The sequence below is a fragment of the Lithobates pipiens genome, unplaced genomic scaffold (assembly GCF_037356315.1).
Source record: "Lithobates pipiens isolate NorthernLeopardFrog02 unplaced genomic scaffold, aLitPip1_a1.2 Scaffold_27, whole genome shotgun sequence".
NCBI lineage: Eukaryota > Metazoa > Chordata > Amphibia > Anura > Ranidae > Lithobates > Lithobates pipiens.
In genome coordinates this window covers 4525878-4543292 of record NW_027507788.1, presented here as the reverse complement: position 1 = coordinate 4543292, position 17415 = coordinate 4525878, and the positions used below count along the sequence as shown (strand labels likewise).

Below are 17415 nucleotides of genomic sequence, written 5' to 3'. Positions count from 1 at the left end.
CCTTGTCCCCCCATTGCAGCCTTATGCAGCCTTGTCCCCCCATTGCAGCCTTATGCAGCCTTGTCCCCCCATTGCAGCCTTATGCAGCCTTGTCCCCCCATTGCAGCCTTATGCAGCCTTGTCCCCCATTGCAGCCTTATGCAGCCTTGTCCCCCATTGCAGCCTTATGCAGCCTTGTCCCCCATTGCAGCCTTATGCAGCCTTGTCCCCCATTGCAGCCTTATGCAGCCTTGTCCCCCATTGCAGCCTTATGCAGCCTTGTCCCCCATTGCAGCCTTATGCAGCCTTGTCCCCCATTGCAGCCTTGTCCCCCATTGCAGCCTTATGCAGCCTTGTCCCCCATTGCAGCCTTATGCAGCCTTGTCCCCCATTGCAGCCTTATGCAGCCTTGTCCCCCATTGCAGCCTTATGCAGCCTTGTCCCCCATTGCAGCCTTATGCAGCCTTGCCCCCCCATTGCAGCCTTATGCAGCCTTGTCCCCCCATTGCAGCCTTGCCCCCCCATTGCAGCCTTATGCAGCCTTGTCCCCCCATTGCAGCCTTATGCAGCCTTGTCCCCCATTGCAGCCTTATGCAGCCTTGTCCCCCATTGCAGCCTTATGCAGCCTTGTCCCCCATTGCAGCCTTATGCAGCCTTGTCCCCCATTGCAGCCTTATGCAGCCTTGTCCCCCATTGCAGCCTTATGCAGCCTTGTCCCCCATTGCAGCCTTATGCAGCCTTGTCCCCCATTGCAGCCTTGTCCCCCATTGCAGCCTTATGCAGCCTTGTCCCCCATTGCAGCCTTATGCAGCCTTGTCCCCCATTGCAGCCTTATGCAGCCTTGCCCCCCCATTGCAGCCTTATGCAGCCTTGCCCCCCCATTGCAGCCTTATGCAGCCTTGTCCCCCATTGCAGCCTTATGCAGCCTTGTCCCCCATTGCAGCCTTGTCCCCCATTGCAGCCTTATGCAGCCTTGTCCCCCATTGCAGCCTTATGCAGCCTTGTCCCCCATTGCAGCCTTATGCAGCCTTGTCCCCCATTGCAGCCTTATGCAGCCTTGTCCACCATTGCAGCCTTATGCAGCCTTGTCCACCATTGCAGCCTTATGCAGCCTTGTCCACCATTGCAGCCTTATGCAGCCTTGTCCACCATTGCAGCCTTGTCCACCATTGCAGCCTTGTCCACCATTGCAGCCTTGTCCACCATTGCAGCCTTATGCAGCCTTGTCCACCATTGCAGCCTTATGCAGCCTTGTCCACCATTGCAGCCTTATGCAGCCTTGTCCACCATTGCAGCCTTATGCAGCCTTGTCCACCATTGCAGCCTTATGCAGCCTTGTCTATTTTATTTGGTATTTGTTTTTTATTTTTTTTAAATGCCGCCGCCGAGATACAGTGTTTATCTCGGCGGCGCGCGGTAGTTCTCGGCAGCTTTCGCCCGCCTTCGGACATTCTCGGCAGCTTTCGCCCGCCTTCGGCCATTCTCGGCAGCTTTTGGCCGCCAAGAACAGCCGAAGGCGGCCGAAAGCTGCCGAGAATGGGCGATGATGGCCGAAAGCTGCCGATGATGGCTGATGGCGGCCTGAAAGCTGCCCAGAGGCTCAGAATTTCGGGGGATCGACGTATAACGCGCACCCACGATTTCCCCCGCTTTTAAGGGGGGAAAAAGTGCGTGTTATACGCCGATAAATACGGTAGTTGCTTGCTTGCGAGAGAAAACCGTAGGAACAGCAGTGGCCGTGCGCCTAGTTTGCCTAGTGGTAGCACCGGCCATGACAGAGAGCTCCCCTTCCATTTCATAAAAAAACACTTTGTAGCCACATCAACGTTCTATTTTGTAAAACATCACCAGAACTATCAGAGCCGTTTCAACATATGATTTAATGATGGGCTGCCTAAAAGAGACCGGCGGGCCCCCCTCGGCCCTAGTTCCAGGTCAGGGGGTTGAGGTCGCAGGGCGGCTGCAGCTCGTCGCATCTCGTGGATTTGGAATAGAAGTTGTTGGAAGGGGAATACGTTGCGTCGTGTCTCTTGAAACAGAGGGCCGCCTCCCGGTCACACTCGCAGGCCTGCCTGGCGCATCCGTCCAACTGATTGTCCACTGGTGGGAAATAAATAGAGGATGTCAGATCAGTCCATCTACAGCAGGGGGGGAGGCAACCCCGGGGGGGCCCCTCCAGCTGTTGCAGAACTACAAGTCCCATCGTGCCTCTGATGGGAGTAAATGTAATTGACAGCTTTGCAATGCCTCATGGGAAATGTAGTTCCACAACAGCTGGAGGGCCCCCAGGTTGCCTACCACCCCCCCGGTCTACAGCAAAGAAATCCCATTCAGATTGAGGCTAGGTTCACATTGCTGCGATGCGGGAACGCCGCGAATCCGCGGCGTTTTCCCGCATCGCATACCTCCCGCCGGCAGTTCACACTGCCCTATGCGGACGGCTGGGGGTGTCAATGTTATGTTAATGACACCCCCAGATCCGTCGGCATATCGCAGTGCGATCTGCCGACTCGCACAGGAATCGGATCGCATGGTGTGAACCCCCATGCGATCCGATTCCGTTGCGGACCCAAAAAAGGGTCCCGTGCGAGTTTGCTGCGGGACCGCTGCGAGTTCAGCCATACTATCTGTATACTATCTGTATGGCTGAACTCGCAGCGCTACGGAGATCGGATGTGATTTGCTGTGCGAATCACATCCGGTTCTCCCCCCGCAGCGGTGTGAACCCAGCCTGAATCAGTTCTTTGTCATGGCGGCTGCTCAACTATCTGCTGCAAACTATAAAAGAATTATTATCCTTCTATTAATTATGTTGTCTATGCTTCAAAAAATTTCTGTGCAAATCGCAGATGGTCACCATCACACACATCACAACTATTCCCGATATCTCGCCAAGTATGTTTTTTTTTTTAATGATCATTGGCTCCATCTAGTGGCTATAATGCTGTATTTACTAGACAATTGCACTGCCAAAAAATGGGTTCGTTTTCGTTTCATTCGTTTTTTTGTTTTTTCAGTTTTTCTGGTTATTTGTTATCGAAATTCGTTATTTTGAGTAAATTTGAAAATCCGAAAATAACAAAAAAAAAAAAAATTCAAAAGAATGAAAATCCGAAACGATGACTAATAATAACTATTAAATTATAGATATTGGAATTTCCTTTCAAATTTTGGCTGTTAGTGAACATAATGAATACAAATGTATCCAAAGTTCCAAATTACCTGAAATAATGAATGTCGCATCTAAACAAATGGAACGTTTTTTTAATTATTAATTTGTTACGTTAAATTTTTATTTTTTTATAATTTATTATTATTAACGTAACAAATTAATAATTAAAAAAAACTTTTTCTTTTATTATTTCATTACGTTCTATTTGTTTAGATGCGACATTCGTTATTTTGGATAATTCGTAACTTTGGATAAATTAGTTGCAGAAAACCTCTTCTGAACAGAAACTGACAGCTGATAAAAAAATAAAAAATACACGGTTCGAATTTCAAAAGAATTTTCTTCCAAAAATCGCATCTAAGAATTTTCGTATGAATTGCGCACCAATATTGGGGGCTGCAGTAACGGCCGATTTTTTTTTTTTTATTTTTTTTTTTTATATTATTTATTTTTTTTTTTTTTTCCCGTGCGGCACTCAAATTTGAGGAATCGGACATGTTGGAAATTTTTTGAAAAACAAACGATTTTCTAATCATAAACTAGCCCCTTTGTTTCAAACATTTGGAGACCCCCTGCATTAGGGTAATATAGGGATATCTGTAGCAGAAATCTCTCTGCCATTCCTCTGTATATAATAAAAATTCTCTATGATGAAATATTTGAACATCAGAAACATGGAGTCTAAATGCTTTCCCTATGTTAATAGTGTTTCAAGCATTCAAGATGTTTCTAGAAGACAGACAGCCCTTGGCATGGATGTAGGAAGCTGGTGCCGATTGTACCGTCTATGGGGGGGATAAGACACAGATTGTACCGTCTATGGGGGGGGGGGGGTAAGACACAGATTGTACCGTCTATGGGGGGGGGGTAAGACACAGATTGTACCGTCTATGGGGGGGGGGATAAGACACAGATTGTACCGTCTATGGGGGGGGGGGGGGGATAAGACACAGATTGTACCGTCTATGGGGGGGGGATAAGACACAGATTGTACCGTCTATGGGGGGGGATAAGACACAGATTGTACCGTCTAGGGGGGGGATAAGACACAGATTGTACCGTCTAGGGGGGGGATAAGACACAGATTGTACCGTCTATGGGGGGGGATAAGACACAGATTGTACCGTCTATGGGGGGGGGAGGATAAGACACAGATTGTACCGTCTATGGGGGGGATAAGACACAGATTGTACCGTCTATGGGGGGGATAAGACACAGATTGTACCGTCTATGGGGGGGATAAGACACAGATTGTACCGTCTATGGGGGGGATAAGACACAGATTGTACCGTCTATGGGGGGGATAAGACACAGATTGTACCGTCTATGGGGGGGGATAAGACACAGATTGTACCGTCTATGGAGGGGATAAGACAGATTGTACCGTCTATGGAGGGGATAAGACAGATTGTACCGTCTATGGAGGGGATAAGACAGATTGTACCATCTATGGGGGGATAAGACACAGATTGTACCATCTATGGAGGGGATAAGACACAGATTGTACCATCTATGGAGGGGATAAGACACAGATTGTACCATCTATGGAGGGGATAAGACACAGATTGTACCATCTATGGGGGGATAAGACACAGATTGTACCGTCTATGGAGGGGATAAGACACAGATTGTACCGTCTATGGAGGGGGATAAGACACAGATTGTACCGTCTATGGAGGGGGATAAGACACAGATTGTACCGTCTATGGGGGGGGGATAAGACACAGATTGTACCGTCTATGGGGGGGGATAAGACACAGATTGTACCGTCTATGGGGGGGGGGATAAGACACAGATTGTACCGTCTATGGGGGGGGATAAGACACAGATTGTACCGTCTATGGGGGGGATAAGACACAGATTGTACCGTCTATGGGGGGGGATAAGACACAGATTGTACGATCCTGTCTATGGATGGTGATTGGACTTACAGCATGTTATGTCTCCATCGATGAAATCGTATCTGTAGATCACCCAGTGTGGGTAACATCTTCTGCTGGAGATGGAATCAAAGCAGCAATCATGGATGTGACAGCACCTGGAGAGGAACACGGAGAGAAAGGTGTATATAATTCATTACAGCGAGGTGTATATACAGGAAGAATGCAGCCTATCCAATCAATAGAGAGCGGTGACATCACTGAGAATGCAGCCTATCCAATCAATAGAGAGCGGTGACATTACTGAGAATGCAGCATATCCGTTCAGTAGAAAGCGGTGACATCACTGAGAATGCAGCATATCCGTTCAGTAGAAAGCGGTGACATCACTGAGAATGCAGCCTATCCATTCAGTAGAGAGTGGTGACATCACTGAGAATGCAGCCTATCCAATCACTAGAGAGCGGTGACATCACTCTCAGTACAGCCTATCCAATCACTAGAGAGCGGTGACATCACTGAGAGTACAGCCTATCCAATCACTAGAGAGTGGTGACATCACTGAGAATGCAGCCTATCCATTCACTAGAGAGCGGTGACATCACTGAGATTGCAGCCTATCCAAAGAGCGGTGACATCACTGAGAATACAGCCTATCCAATCACTAGAGAGCGGTGACATCACTAAGAATTTAGCCTATCCAATCACTAGAGAGTGGTGACATCACTGAGAATACAGCCTATCCAATCACTAGAGAGTGGTAACATCACTGAGAATGCAGCCTATCCAATCACTAGAGAGCGGTGACATCACTGAGAATGCAGCATATCTGTTCAGTAGAGAGCGGTGACATCACTGAGAATGCAGCCTATCCATTCAGTAGAGAGTGGTGACATCACTGAGAATGCAGCCTATCCAATCACTAGAGAGCGGTGACATCACTGAGAATACAGCCTATCCAATCACTAGAGAGCGGTGACATCACTGAGAATGCAGCATATCCGTTCAGTAGAGAGCGGTGACATCACTGAGAATGCAGCCTATCCATTCAGTAGAGAGTGGTGACATCACTGAGAATGCAGCCTATCCAATCACTAGAGAGCGGTGACATCACTGAGAATGCAGCCTATCCAATCACTAGAGAGCGGTGACATCACTGAGAATGCAGCATATCCGTTCAGTAGAGAGCGGTGACATCACTGAGAATGCAGCCTATCCATTCAGTAGAGAGTGGTGACATCACTGAGAATGCAGCCTATCCAATCACTAGAGAGCGGTGACATCACTGAGAATACAGCCTATCCAATCACTAGAGAGCGGTGACATCACTGAGAATGCAGCATATCCGTTCAGTAGAGAGCGGTGACATCACTGAGAATGCAGCCTATCCATTCAGTAGAGAGTGGTGACATCACTGAGAATGCAGCCTATCCAATCACTAGAGAGCGGTGACATCACTGAGAATACAGCCTATCCAATCACTAGAGAGCGGTGACATCACTGAGAATGCAGCATATCCGTTCAGTAGAGAGCGGTGACATCACTGAGAATGCAGCCTATCCATTCAGTAGAGAGTGGTGACATCACTGAGAATGCAGCCTATCCAATCACTAGAGAGCGGTGACATCACTGAGAATGCAGCCTATCCAATCACTAGAGAGCGGTGACATCACTGAGAATGCAGCATATCCGTTCAGTAGAGAGCGGTGACATCACTGAGAATGCAGCCTATCCATTCAGTAGAGAGTGGTGACATCACTGAGAATGCAGCCTATCCAATCACTAGAGAGCGGTGACATCACTGAGAATACAGCCTATCCAATCACTAGAGAGCGGTGACATCACTGAGAATGCAGCCTATCCAATCACTAGAGAGTGGTGACATCACTGAGAATGCAGCCTATCCATTCACTAGAGAGCGGTGACATCACTGAGATTGCAGCCTATCCAAAGAGCGGTGACATCACTGAGAATACAGCCTATCCAATCACTAGAGAGCGGTGACATCACTAAGAATGTAGCCTATCCAATCACTAGAGAGTGGTGACATCACTGAGAATACAGCCTATCCAATCACTAGAGAGTGGTGACATCACTGAGAATGCAGCCTATCCAATCACTAGAGAGCGGTGACATCACTGAGAATGCAGCCTATCCATTCACTAGAGAGCGGTGACATCACTGAGAATGCAGCCTATCCAATCACTAGAGAGAGGTGACATCACTGAGAATGCAGCCTATCCAATCACTAGAGAGCAGTGATATCACTGAGAATGCAGCCTATCCAATCACTAGAGAGCAGTGATATCACTGAGAATGCAGCCTATCCAATCACTAGAGAGCGATGACATCACTGAGAATGCAGCCTATCCAATCACTAGAGAGCGATGACATCACTGGGAATGCAGCCTATCCACAGGATCAATGACAGACGAATATGACTATATATAATGCACAAGGCCTTACTCACCAGTCAATATTGTCCACAGGCCACCCGCTCCCTCCGGCACCGCAGTGGCAGCCATAAAATGCGTATGAAAATATTGGCGATCTGCGAACCACTTTATCTATCATGATACCAAACTGAAATATTCCGCCGTATGTCTGAGCCAACATCACTGCATGGAGAAAAAAAAAAGGGGAGGGGTCACCAATGTTCCCAATAAACATTAAGGTCCAATTCTACCTCCCCTCCCCACAGCACAGATGGAACCTGCTGCCTACAGATGGGTCCAAATTTGGCCCGAATTTTGATCCACCTATGCCCGTTCCCGCTCAACAGAGTTTGATATAATAATTGACTTCTGGCAATCGGGACTGCTGGAGAATGTTTCTCGATCAGCTGGCTGCAGCCCCTGATCAGTGTAATCTAACAGCAGAGAAATTCCCACTACGAGAGTCCAATGGGGAGGATTCCTCCATCCATCTCACATATGTAGGTGGTATTTTTGTTGATCGACCCTCTTACTGATAAGAAATAAGACCCATCTATGGTCAACCTTAGCTAGTTTAGAGAGTTGCAGTCGGTGCTGGGCAGCTCTTCTCGCCCCCTTGGCCAGGACCCTGACTCCCCTCTCCTGGTTCCTGATTCTGTACCTCTGCTGTCCAGTTGTTGCCAACTTCTGCCCGCCTGATCCCTCATCTGCGATCCTACATCTGCCAGCTTGCCTGCCGCCAAGCCTTCAGCTCCACATCTGCTACAAGATGATCTCCCGACCCGGATTTCCTACAGGCACCCTTGCCACTCTACCTTGTTATACCCAGGTCACCAACCCCAGGGGGAAACAGGACAACAAGTGTAAGGGAAGTCCAATCTTTAACCCAACCTCCACCAGGTACATGACACAGATATTGCTTTTGAATGATATTATTCATGTGGATCGACACTGCGTGTTTCAACAAACTGTCTTCTTTAGGGGTAAATGTGGGACATATATAGGGAATGGGAGAAACGTCAGCCAAATGGGTTAAAAATATAGAATGATCAAATATCATCCGTCTATATTTTTAACCCATATGGCTGATGTTTCCCTCCGTCCCTATATTACATATGTAACACATTTACCCCTGAAGAAGACAGTTGAAGCGCTTCGGATGGCTCCACATGTGTAATGTCATTCCATAGCAAGACCTGTTTCTAATTGATCTGATATGGAAAAAATACCTCTACTCTCTCCACATACTACCATCAATTACACACAGATCTTGCTTTTCAATGATGTTACACATGTGTAACCATTTGACGCATTTCAACAAGTTGTCTCCTTCGGGGGTTAATGAGGTACATATATAATACAGGGACCGAGGGAAACCTCAGCCATGTGGGTTAAAAATATAGATGGATGATATGTTTTAGCAATCTGTATCTTTAATCCATATGGCTGATGTTTCCCTTGGCCCCTGTATTACGTATGTACCACATTTCCCCCTGAAGAAGACAGTTGAAATGCGTTGGTAAGCTCCTGATGTGTAATGCCACGCAAAAGAAAGATCTGTTTGTAATTGACGTAATATGGAAAATATCTCTTTTCTCTCCTACATCTTTCATCAATTACAAACAGATATTGCTTTTGAATGACGGTCTTCTTCAGGGATAAGTGTGTGTGTGTGTGTGTGTGTGTGTGTGTGTATATATATATATATATATATATATATATATATATATATATATATATATATATATATACAGGGACCAAGGGAAACATCAGCCATATGGATTAAAAATGTTTGATAAAATATCATCAATCAGAATTTTAAAACAACATGTCTGATGTTTCCCTTGCTCCCTGTATGATATATGTACCACATTAAACCCTGAAGAAGACAGCTTGTTGAAATGCGTTGGATAGCTCCATGTGTTTAATGTCATTCAAAGGCAAGATCTGTTTGTAATTGATGCTTTTTGGAAATTATACCTCTGCTCTCTCCACATATTACTTCAATTGCAAACAGATTTTGATTTTGAATGATAGTATTCATGTAGAGCGACCGGACACGGTCTACATAAATGCAAAGTCTTCTTCAGGGGTAAATGTGGTACATGTATAATACAGGGAGTAAGGGAAACCTCAGCCATATGGAATAAAAATATAGCTTGATAAGATATCATCAATCTATATTTTTAATCAACATGGCTGATGTTTCCCTCGGTCCTTGTATTATAGATGTACCACATTTACCCTGAAGAAAACAACTTGTTGAAACGTGTCAGGTGGCTCCACATGTCTAATGTCATTCGAAAGCAAGATCTGTCTGTAATTGATGTAATATGGAAAATATACTTCTACTCTCTCCATATATTACACAATTAAAAACAGATATTGCTTTTAAATGACATTATACATATATAGCGACCCTATGTGTTTCAACTGTCTTCTTCAGGGGTAAATGTGGTACATATATAATACAGGGACAGAGGGAAACAACCATATGGATTTAAAATATAGAATGATGAAATATCATCAGTCTATATTTTTAATCCACATGGCTGATGTTTACTTTGGTCCTTGTATTATATATGTACCACATTTACCCCTGAGGAAAACAGCTTGTCGAAATGCGTTGTATGGCTCCATATGTTTAGTGTCATTCAAAGGCAAGAATTGTGTGTAATTGATGTAATGTGGAAATTATACCTCTACTCTCTCTACATATTACATCAATTAGAAATAGATCTCACCTTTGAATGACATTACACATATGGAGCCCACTGACACATTTCAACCCACTTCTTCTGGGGTGTTACGTATATAACACAAGGGCAGAGAGAAGCGGGTTGAAAATATAGACTGATGATATTTTATAAATCCGTTTTTAATCCATATGTCTGATGTTTCACTCGGTCCCTGTATTATCTATGTACCACGTTTACCCCCTGAAGAAGACAAGTTGTTGAAATGCGCCGGGCCGCTCCACATGGCCAATGTCATGCAAAAGCAAGAACCGTTTGTAATTGATGTAATAGGTGGAGAGAGTAGAGATATATTTTCTGTAAGTTTTTGTAACAATAATGCTAGAAACTTTGATCGGCCATGATATATTTTTATTACGCGTTGAATACAATTCTTGCGATTTTTAGGATTTTGTCGTTTTTGTGTTATTCTCTCTGCAAAGTTTGATACGGAGGATAACTGAATTAAAAAAACGCTATCGCTCACCCAAGCCAAGGAGGGTCACCAGAGACGTCGTCATGGGTCTGGCTGCAACAGCGTAAAACCTCAGGAATTTTTTCTGCAGGACAATAAAGAAAATCTGTCCTGGGGGTTTGTAACAAAAATGTATTTATGTCTCCACCACGGGAGTGTTAATAAAACACAGACTACGATACTTTAAGAAAGTACATAGATCAGCCATAACTTCATAACCACCCACCTAATATTGGTTAGGTCCCCCCCTTTGCCACCAAAACAGCCCTGACTCGTCGAGGTGTGGACTCCATGTGAAGGTACGCTGTGGTATCTGGCACCAAGCCATCAGTAGCAGATCCTGTAAGTTGGGAGGTGGGGCCTCCATGGATCAGACTTGTTTTTTTTTTTCCCCCACGTCCCACAGATGCTCAATTAAATGGAGATCTAGAGAAATTGGAGGCCAAGTCAACACCTCAAACTCAATGTTGTGTTCCTCAAACCATTCTGGAACCAGACCAGGCCACCTTTTTCCATTGCTGCACGCTCCAGTTCTGATGCTCACGTGCCTATTGTATGCGCTTTTGCCTGTGGACACGGGTCAGCACGGGCACCCTGACCAGTCCCATACACAACCAACTGCGATGCTCTGTTCTGACACCTTTCTATTGCAGCCAGCATTCCTTTCACCAACAATATGAGCTCCAGTAGCTCTCCCCCCACCTCCATCAATGAGCCTCCCTATCGCCTCCATCAATGAGTCTTCCCTCCCCCACCTCCATCAATGAGCCTTCCCTCCCCACCTCCATCAATGAGCCTTCCCTCCCCACCTCCATCAATGAGCCTTCCCTCCCCACCTTCATCAATGAGCCTTCCCCTCCACCTCCATCAATGAGCCTTCCCTCCCCACCTCCATCAATGAGCCTTCCTTTCCCGCCTCCATCAATGAACCTTCCCTTCCCCACCTCCATCAATGAACCTTCCCTCCCCACCTCCATCAATGAGCCTTCCCTCCCCACCTCCATCAATGAGCCTTCCCTCCCCCACCTCCATCAATGAGCCTTCCCTCCCCACCTCCATCAATGAGCCTTCCCCTCCACCTCCATCAATGAGCCTTCCCCTCCACCTCCATCAATGGGCCTTCCCTCCCCACCTCCATCAATGAGCCTTCCCTCCCCACTCCCATCAATGAGCCTTCCCTCCCCACTCCCATCAATGAGCCTTCCCTCCCCACCCCCATCAATGAGCCTTCCCTCCCCACCTCCATCAATGAGCCTTCCCTCCCCACCTCCATCAATGAGCCTTCCCTCCCCACCTCCATCAATGAGCCTTCCCTCCCCCCACCTCCATCAATGAGCCTTCCCCTCCACCTCCATCAATGAGCCTTCCCTCCCCCCACCTCCATCAATGAGCCTTCCCTCCCCCCACCTCCATCAATGAGCCTTCCCTCCCCCCACCTCCATCAATGAGCCTTCCCCTCCACCTCCATCAATGAGTCTTCCCCTCCACCTCCATCAGTGAGCCTTCCCCTCCACCTCCACCAGTGAGCCTTCCCTCCCCCACCTCCATCAATGAGCCTTCCTCCCCACCTCCGTCAATGAGCCTTCCCTCCCCACCTCCGTCAATGAGTCTTCCCTCCCCCACCTCCATCAATGAGCCTTCCCTCTCCACCTCCATCAATGAGCCTTCCCTCTCCACCTCCATCAATGAGCCTTCCCTCCTCACCTCCATCAATGAGCCTTCCCTCCCCACCTCCATCAATGAGCCTTCCCTCCCCACCTCCATCAATGAGCCTTCCCTCTCCACCTCCATCAATGAGCCTTCCCTCTCCACCTCCATCAATGAGCCTTCCCTCTCCACCTCCATCAATGAGTCTTCCCTCCCCACCTCCGTCAATGAGCCTTCCCTCCCCCACCAGCATCAATGAGCCTTCCCTCCCCACCTCCATCAATGAGCCTTCCCTCTCCACCTCCATCAAAGTTTGGAGACCCCCTGGTCTAGACATAACAACTTGGTCCTCGTCAGAGTCCCTCAAATCCTTACACTTGTCCATTTATTCTGCTTTCAACACATCAACTTCAGGGATGACATGTTCACTTGCTGCCTAATATATCCCCCCCCCCCCCCACTTACAGATGGCATTGTAACCAGATAATCAATGTTTACTTTACCTGTCAGTGGTCAGAATCTTATGGCTGATCGGTGTACATCGCCACTGCCTTTGTTAGCTCCTTACCTGATGGAGATCAGCAGTAGGATTTGGGTGAAGGTTGGGCTCACCTGTCCACGGATCCTGCTCGTCTCTCGCACAGTCTGGGGAACGCTGCCAATACTACCAGCCGGGTGGAGCCTCTCTAAATGTCAAAACGTTCCTTTCCTGCTAGACTCTGTCTGTCCCATCCCCGATGTCCGGCAGATCGGAGCGCAGACATGTTCACCAATCTGCTGTGAACATATGTTGAGAATGAGATGAATTGGCAAATCAACAATCAAAGCGAATCAGCGAATAAGATTGTGTGCTGTGCGGACCAGGGCAGTGTGATTTTCCCATTCCCAAAACCTCAATTACAGCAGATTGGAACAAAATATGGTTGGCTACCCTCAAATACTCACTTTATATTTTAGCCCAGAAAAACACATGGAAATTAGTTCTTGTTTTGGTACGTGATCCAAATCTGGCCCTAATGGCACCTCCACCCGAGGGCTGTAATGAGCCTGGTACCCTCTACTCCACATGTGGTGGCCCCAAGGCTACATATGAGTTTATAACTTCCTTCAGTTGGTCCTAAATAGGGATGAGCTCGATGTTCGCCTCGAACATCGGCCGTTCGTCTGTTTGGCGAATTCAGAACTTTGTGGACCGTTCGCACCAAATTCGTGTGGCACGAACGGCCCACAATGCACTACGCCATTGCAGTGCATTGCTGGCTCATGATTGGCCAAGCATGCGCTGTGACCCCGCATGCTTGGCCAATCACAGCGCCGGCAGCGAGGAGAGCCATAATTGGCCAATTATAGCTCAGGGGGTTTAGTACACGCCCCACACTATATAAGGCTGCCAGCGCGGCGGCCTTGTGTAGTGTGTTCCGGCGTGCAGGGAAAGAGCAAGATAGGCAGGGACAGTGTGTTCTTTTCTCAGGCATCTTAAAGTTAAAGTGGGTGTTGTGTGCCTCCAGCACAGTATACACCTGTATCTACCCTTTTTTGCTGGTGTTCTCTAATACAGGCATCTGCAGGAGTTAGTGGGTGTTGTGTGCCTCCAGCACAGTATACACCTGTATCTACCCTTTATTGCTGGTGTTCTCTAATACAGGCATCTGCAGGAGGTAGTGGGTGTTGTGTGCCTCCAGCACAGTATAAACCTGTATCTACCCTTTATTTCTAGTGTTCTATAATACAGGCATCTGCAGGAGTTAGTGGGTGTTGTGTGCCTCCAGCACAGTATACACCTGTATCTACCCTTTATTGATGGTGTTCTATAATACAGGCATCTGCAAGAGTTAGTGGGTGTTGTGTGCCTCCAGCACAGTATACACCTGTATCTACCCTTTATTGCTGGTGTTCTCTAATACAGGCATCTCCAGGAGTTAAAGTGGGTGTTGTGTGCCTCCAGCACAGTATAAACCTGTATCTACCCTTTATTTCTAGTGTTCTATAATACAGGCATCTGCAGGAGTTAGTGGGTGTTGTGTGCCTCCAGCACAGTATACACCTGTATCTACCCTTTATTGATGGTGTTCTATAATACAGGCATCTGCAAGAGTTAGTGGGTGTTGTGTGCCTCCAGCACAGTATACACCTGTATCTACCCTTTATTGCTGGTGTTCTCTAATACAGGCATCTCCAGGAGTTAAAGTGGGTGTTGTGTGCCTCCAGCACAGTATAAACCTGTATCTACCCTTTATTGCTGGTGTTCTCTAATACAGGCATCTAAGTGTGTGTTGTGTGCCTCCAGCACAGTATACACCTGAAGATACCCCATTATTGCTGGTGTTGTTCTGTTGCATATCTTGCATATTAGCCTTTAAAATTAGCACTTTTGATTTTGAACGTTCGAGTCCCATAGACTTTAATAGGGTTCTAAAGTTTGTACGAATTTTAGGTCCGTTTAAAGGTTCTGGTGCGAACCGAACCGGGGGTGGGGGGGGATGTTCGGCACATCATCCCTAGTCCTAAACATTAATCTAACTCATAACCCATGGGAAGTCCATGTAGCAGAATACAAGTTGGCCCAAATTTTTTTTTTACATTTTTTTTTTATTGGAAATGTTTTATAGCAGAAAGTAAAAAAATACTATTTGTGTGAAAAAAAAAAAATGATTTAAGTTTCGCTCGGGTTCAGTGTTGCATGACGGCACAATTACCAGTTAAAGTAACGCAGTTCTGAATACCAAAAAATAGGATGGTCATGAAGGGGTGTGGTGGGGGGTAAATCTTCCTGAGTTGAGGTGGGTTTGGAACGGGGAAAAATGCTTCAAAAAATACGCTGCAGAATGCACACGTCTTCAAATGAGATGAAAAAAAAAAGAAGGGGAAAAAATACAATGGATCTCATCACAAATGTGATAAAAAAAAGGCACCAGAACGCATCGAAAACAAGCAGAAATGCATCGGAAACGCGGAAATTGTTTTGCGAAGCGGCCCTCGGTCTCCTAATTCGCTCGTCACGCTGACCTTTTCTCGCACGGATTTGTGTACTCGTGTCTTACACGAATGCTCTCTGCAGGTAATCTTATAACTAAATAAATCTTTTGTGAAACAAAACTTCCATTCAGCTGGAAAATTAAAAGAGGCAGCAGAATCGCCTCCTGAGTGCCGGGCAGCCGCTGCTCCGCCGCCTGCTGAAAAGCGATCCGCCGAGTGTAAACAAGCCCTAAAGGTGACGATACCCCAGTGCCACAGAACCTGGCATAGCCGGACTTGAGGCACAGCTGGAGAGGCAGAGGAGGCGCCGGCCATAAGGCACAGCTGGGGAGGCGGAGGAGGCGCCGGCCATAAGGCACAGCTGGGAAGGCGAAGGAGGCGTGGGGCATGAGGCAGAGCTGGGGAGGCGGAGGAGGCGCGGGGCATGAGGCAGAGCTGGGGAGGCGGAGGAGGCGCTGGGCATGAGGCACGGCTGGGAAGGCGTAGGAGGTACTGGGCACGAGGCACAGCTGGGAAGGCGGAGGAAGTGCTGGGCACGAGGCACAGCTGGGAAGGCGGAGGAAGTGCTGGGCATGAGGCACAGCTGGGGAGGCGGAGGAGGTGCCGGGCATGAGGCACAGCTGGGAAGGCAGAGGAGGTGCCGGGCATGAGACACAGCTGGGGAGGCGGAGGAGGCACTGGGCATGAGGCACAGCTGGGGAGGCGGAGGAGGCGCCAGGCATGAGGCACAGCTGGGGAGGGAGAGGAGGCAAAGGGCATTAGGTCAGAGAAGGAGGCACCTGCCATGAGGCACAGCTGGGGGGGGCGGAGGAGGTGTAGGCCATAAGGTTAGTGGTGAGCACAGCGGGGGAGGCGGAGATGTATCTGCAAACCAGTGAGTCTGCCTAGGGGGGAGTGTTAGTCTTGCTTAGGGTGTGAAATAGGTAAGCATATCCACAGATGTGCCCCCCCCCCCCACAACTTGAGATAGATTTGACACATGGAGGGCCAACTATAAAAAAAAAAAAAAAAAAAATGGCTGTGCGAATGCTTTGAAGAATTTCACAGCCATCACAAAGAATCACCGTATTGTTTCTAATACGTTTATTTCTTATGCTTATCAGCTCCATCTAGTGGACATAATACAGAACTTTCCTGATTAAAGTATTTTATGAAAATACTGCATTATGGCCACTAGGTGGAGCTGAAAATCATTAGAAATAAACATATTAGACACAATCCAGTGATTGTTCATGATGGCTGTGTGAATGCCGAGCCCTTCCCACAGAGAATGTTTTTATAAATAGACCCCCCCCCCCCCACAGGGAGCTTTCACAGAAATGAAGAAATCAGGCGCGCTTTGGCCTTGGGTGGTATAGGTCTTGTCCCAGCACTGGTCCTGGATGCTGCAAAGCGAACAGAGATGAAGGAAATGAAGAAGAGGCTTATTGATCGCACGGGGTGAAGGCGGGGGGTGGCGATGACCCCAATAAGAGGCGGGCACAGCCTGGATCCGCGTTCATGGGTACTCACATCCTGCATCGCTGTTTGTTCTGCAGGGCAGTCAGGTATTTCCTGGATCATTAACTCTCTCCGAAAACCCTCTGCGTGCCAAGCGCCCATCCACATCCTTGCAAGTCCAAGAGGAAAAATGTCCTATATGAGAGCTTCCCAGTCATTGGATATTCAATTCCCCCCATTATCCCCCCCCCCCCCTCTGCTCCTCTCCATAACCTGGGTGGGAGGGGTTCTGTAGTCCTCAGTGCATGCTGGAAGCAATGTATCTCAGAGGTGGCACACGTTGTTGGTAATGTTTGCACTCATAGATTTTCTGTTAATGCCAAGTTATAGAATATTTCATGAGTTTAACTACTTGCTGACCTGGCCGTTTCTGGAACGTTTTGTTTAGAAGTTTAAATCTGTATTTTTTTGCTAGAAAATGACTTAGAACCCCCCAAACATTTATTATATATACTTTTAGCAGAGACCCTAGGGAATAAAATGGCGATTGTTGCAATATTTTATGTCGCACTGACCTCGAATCGGTCCCAATGCATGAACCATCAGCCCCAATGCATGCACTTCATATGCCCAGATAAGCCCCAATGCATGCACTTCATATGCCCAGATCAGCCCC

The 17415-nt window shown here is 47.4% G+C and overlaps 1 protein-coding gene across 5 annotated transcripts; it reads right to left on the bottom strand.

Moving 5' to 3' along the window:
- Nucleotides 1-1840: 1840 nt before the first annotated feature.
- On the bottom strand, nucleotides 1841-16229 carry LOC143933426 (phospholipase A2-like). 5 transcript variants are annotated; one of them, XM_077456320.1, is made up of 5 exons: nucleotides 12827-16229; nucleotides 10689-10761; nucleotides 7502-7649; nucleotides 5083-5189; nucleotides 1841-2079 (listed from the first exon to the last, which is right to left on the bottom strand). In XM_077456320.1, the coding sequence occupies exons 2-5, from the start codon at nucleotides 10720-10722 to the stop codon at nucleotides 1904-1906; spliced, it is 465 nt and encodes a 154-aa protein (XP_077312446.1). In that variant the 5' UTR covers nucleotides 10723-10761; nucleotides 12827-16229; the 3' UTR covers nucleotides 1841-1903. The 5 variants fall into 5 exon arrangements, with proteins under 5 accessions (XP_077312446.1, XP_077312447.1, XP_077312444.1 ...); XM_077456321.1 differs by having other exon boundaries at nucleotides 12936-16228; XM_077456318.1 differs by having other exon boundaries at nucleotides 10689-10787; nucleotides 12892-16227.
- Nucleotides 16230-17415: the final 1186 nt, after the last annotated feature.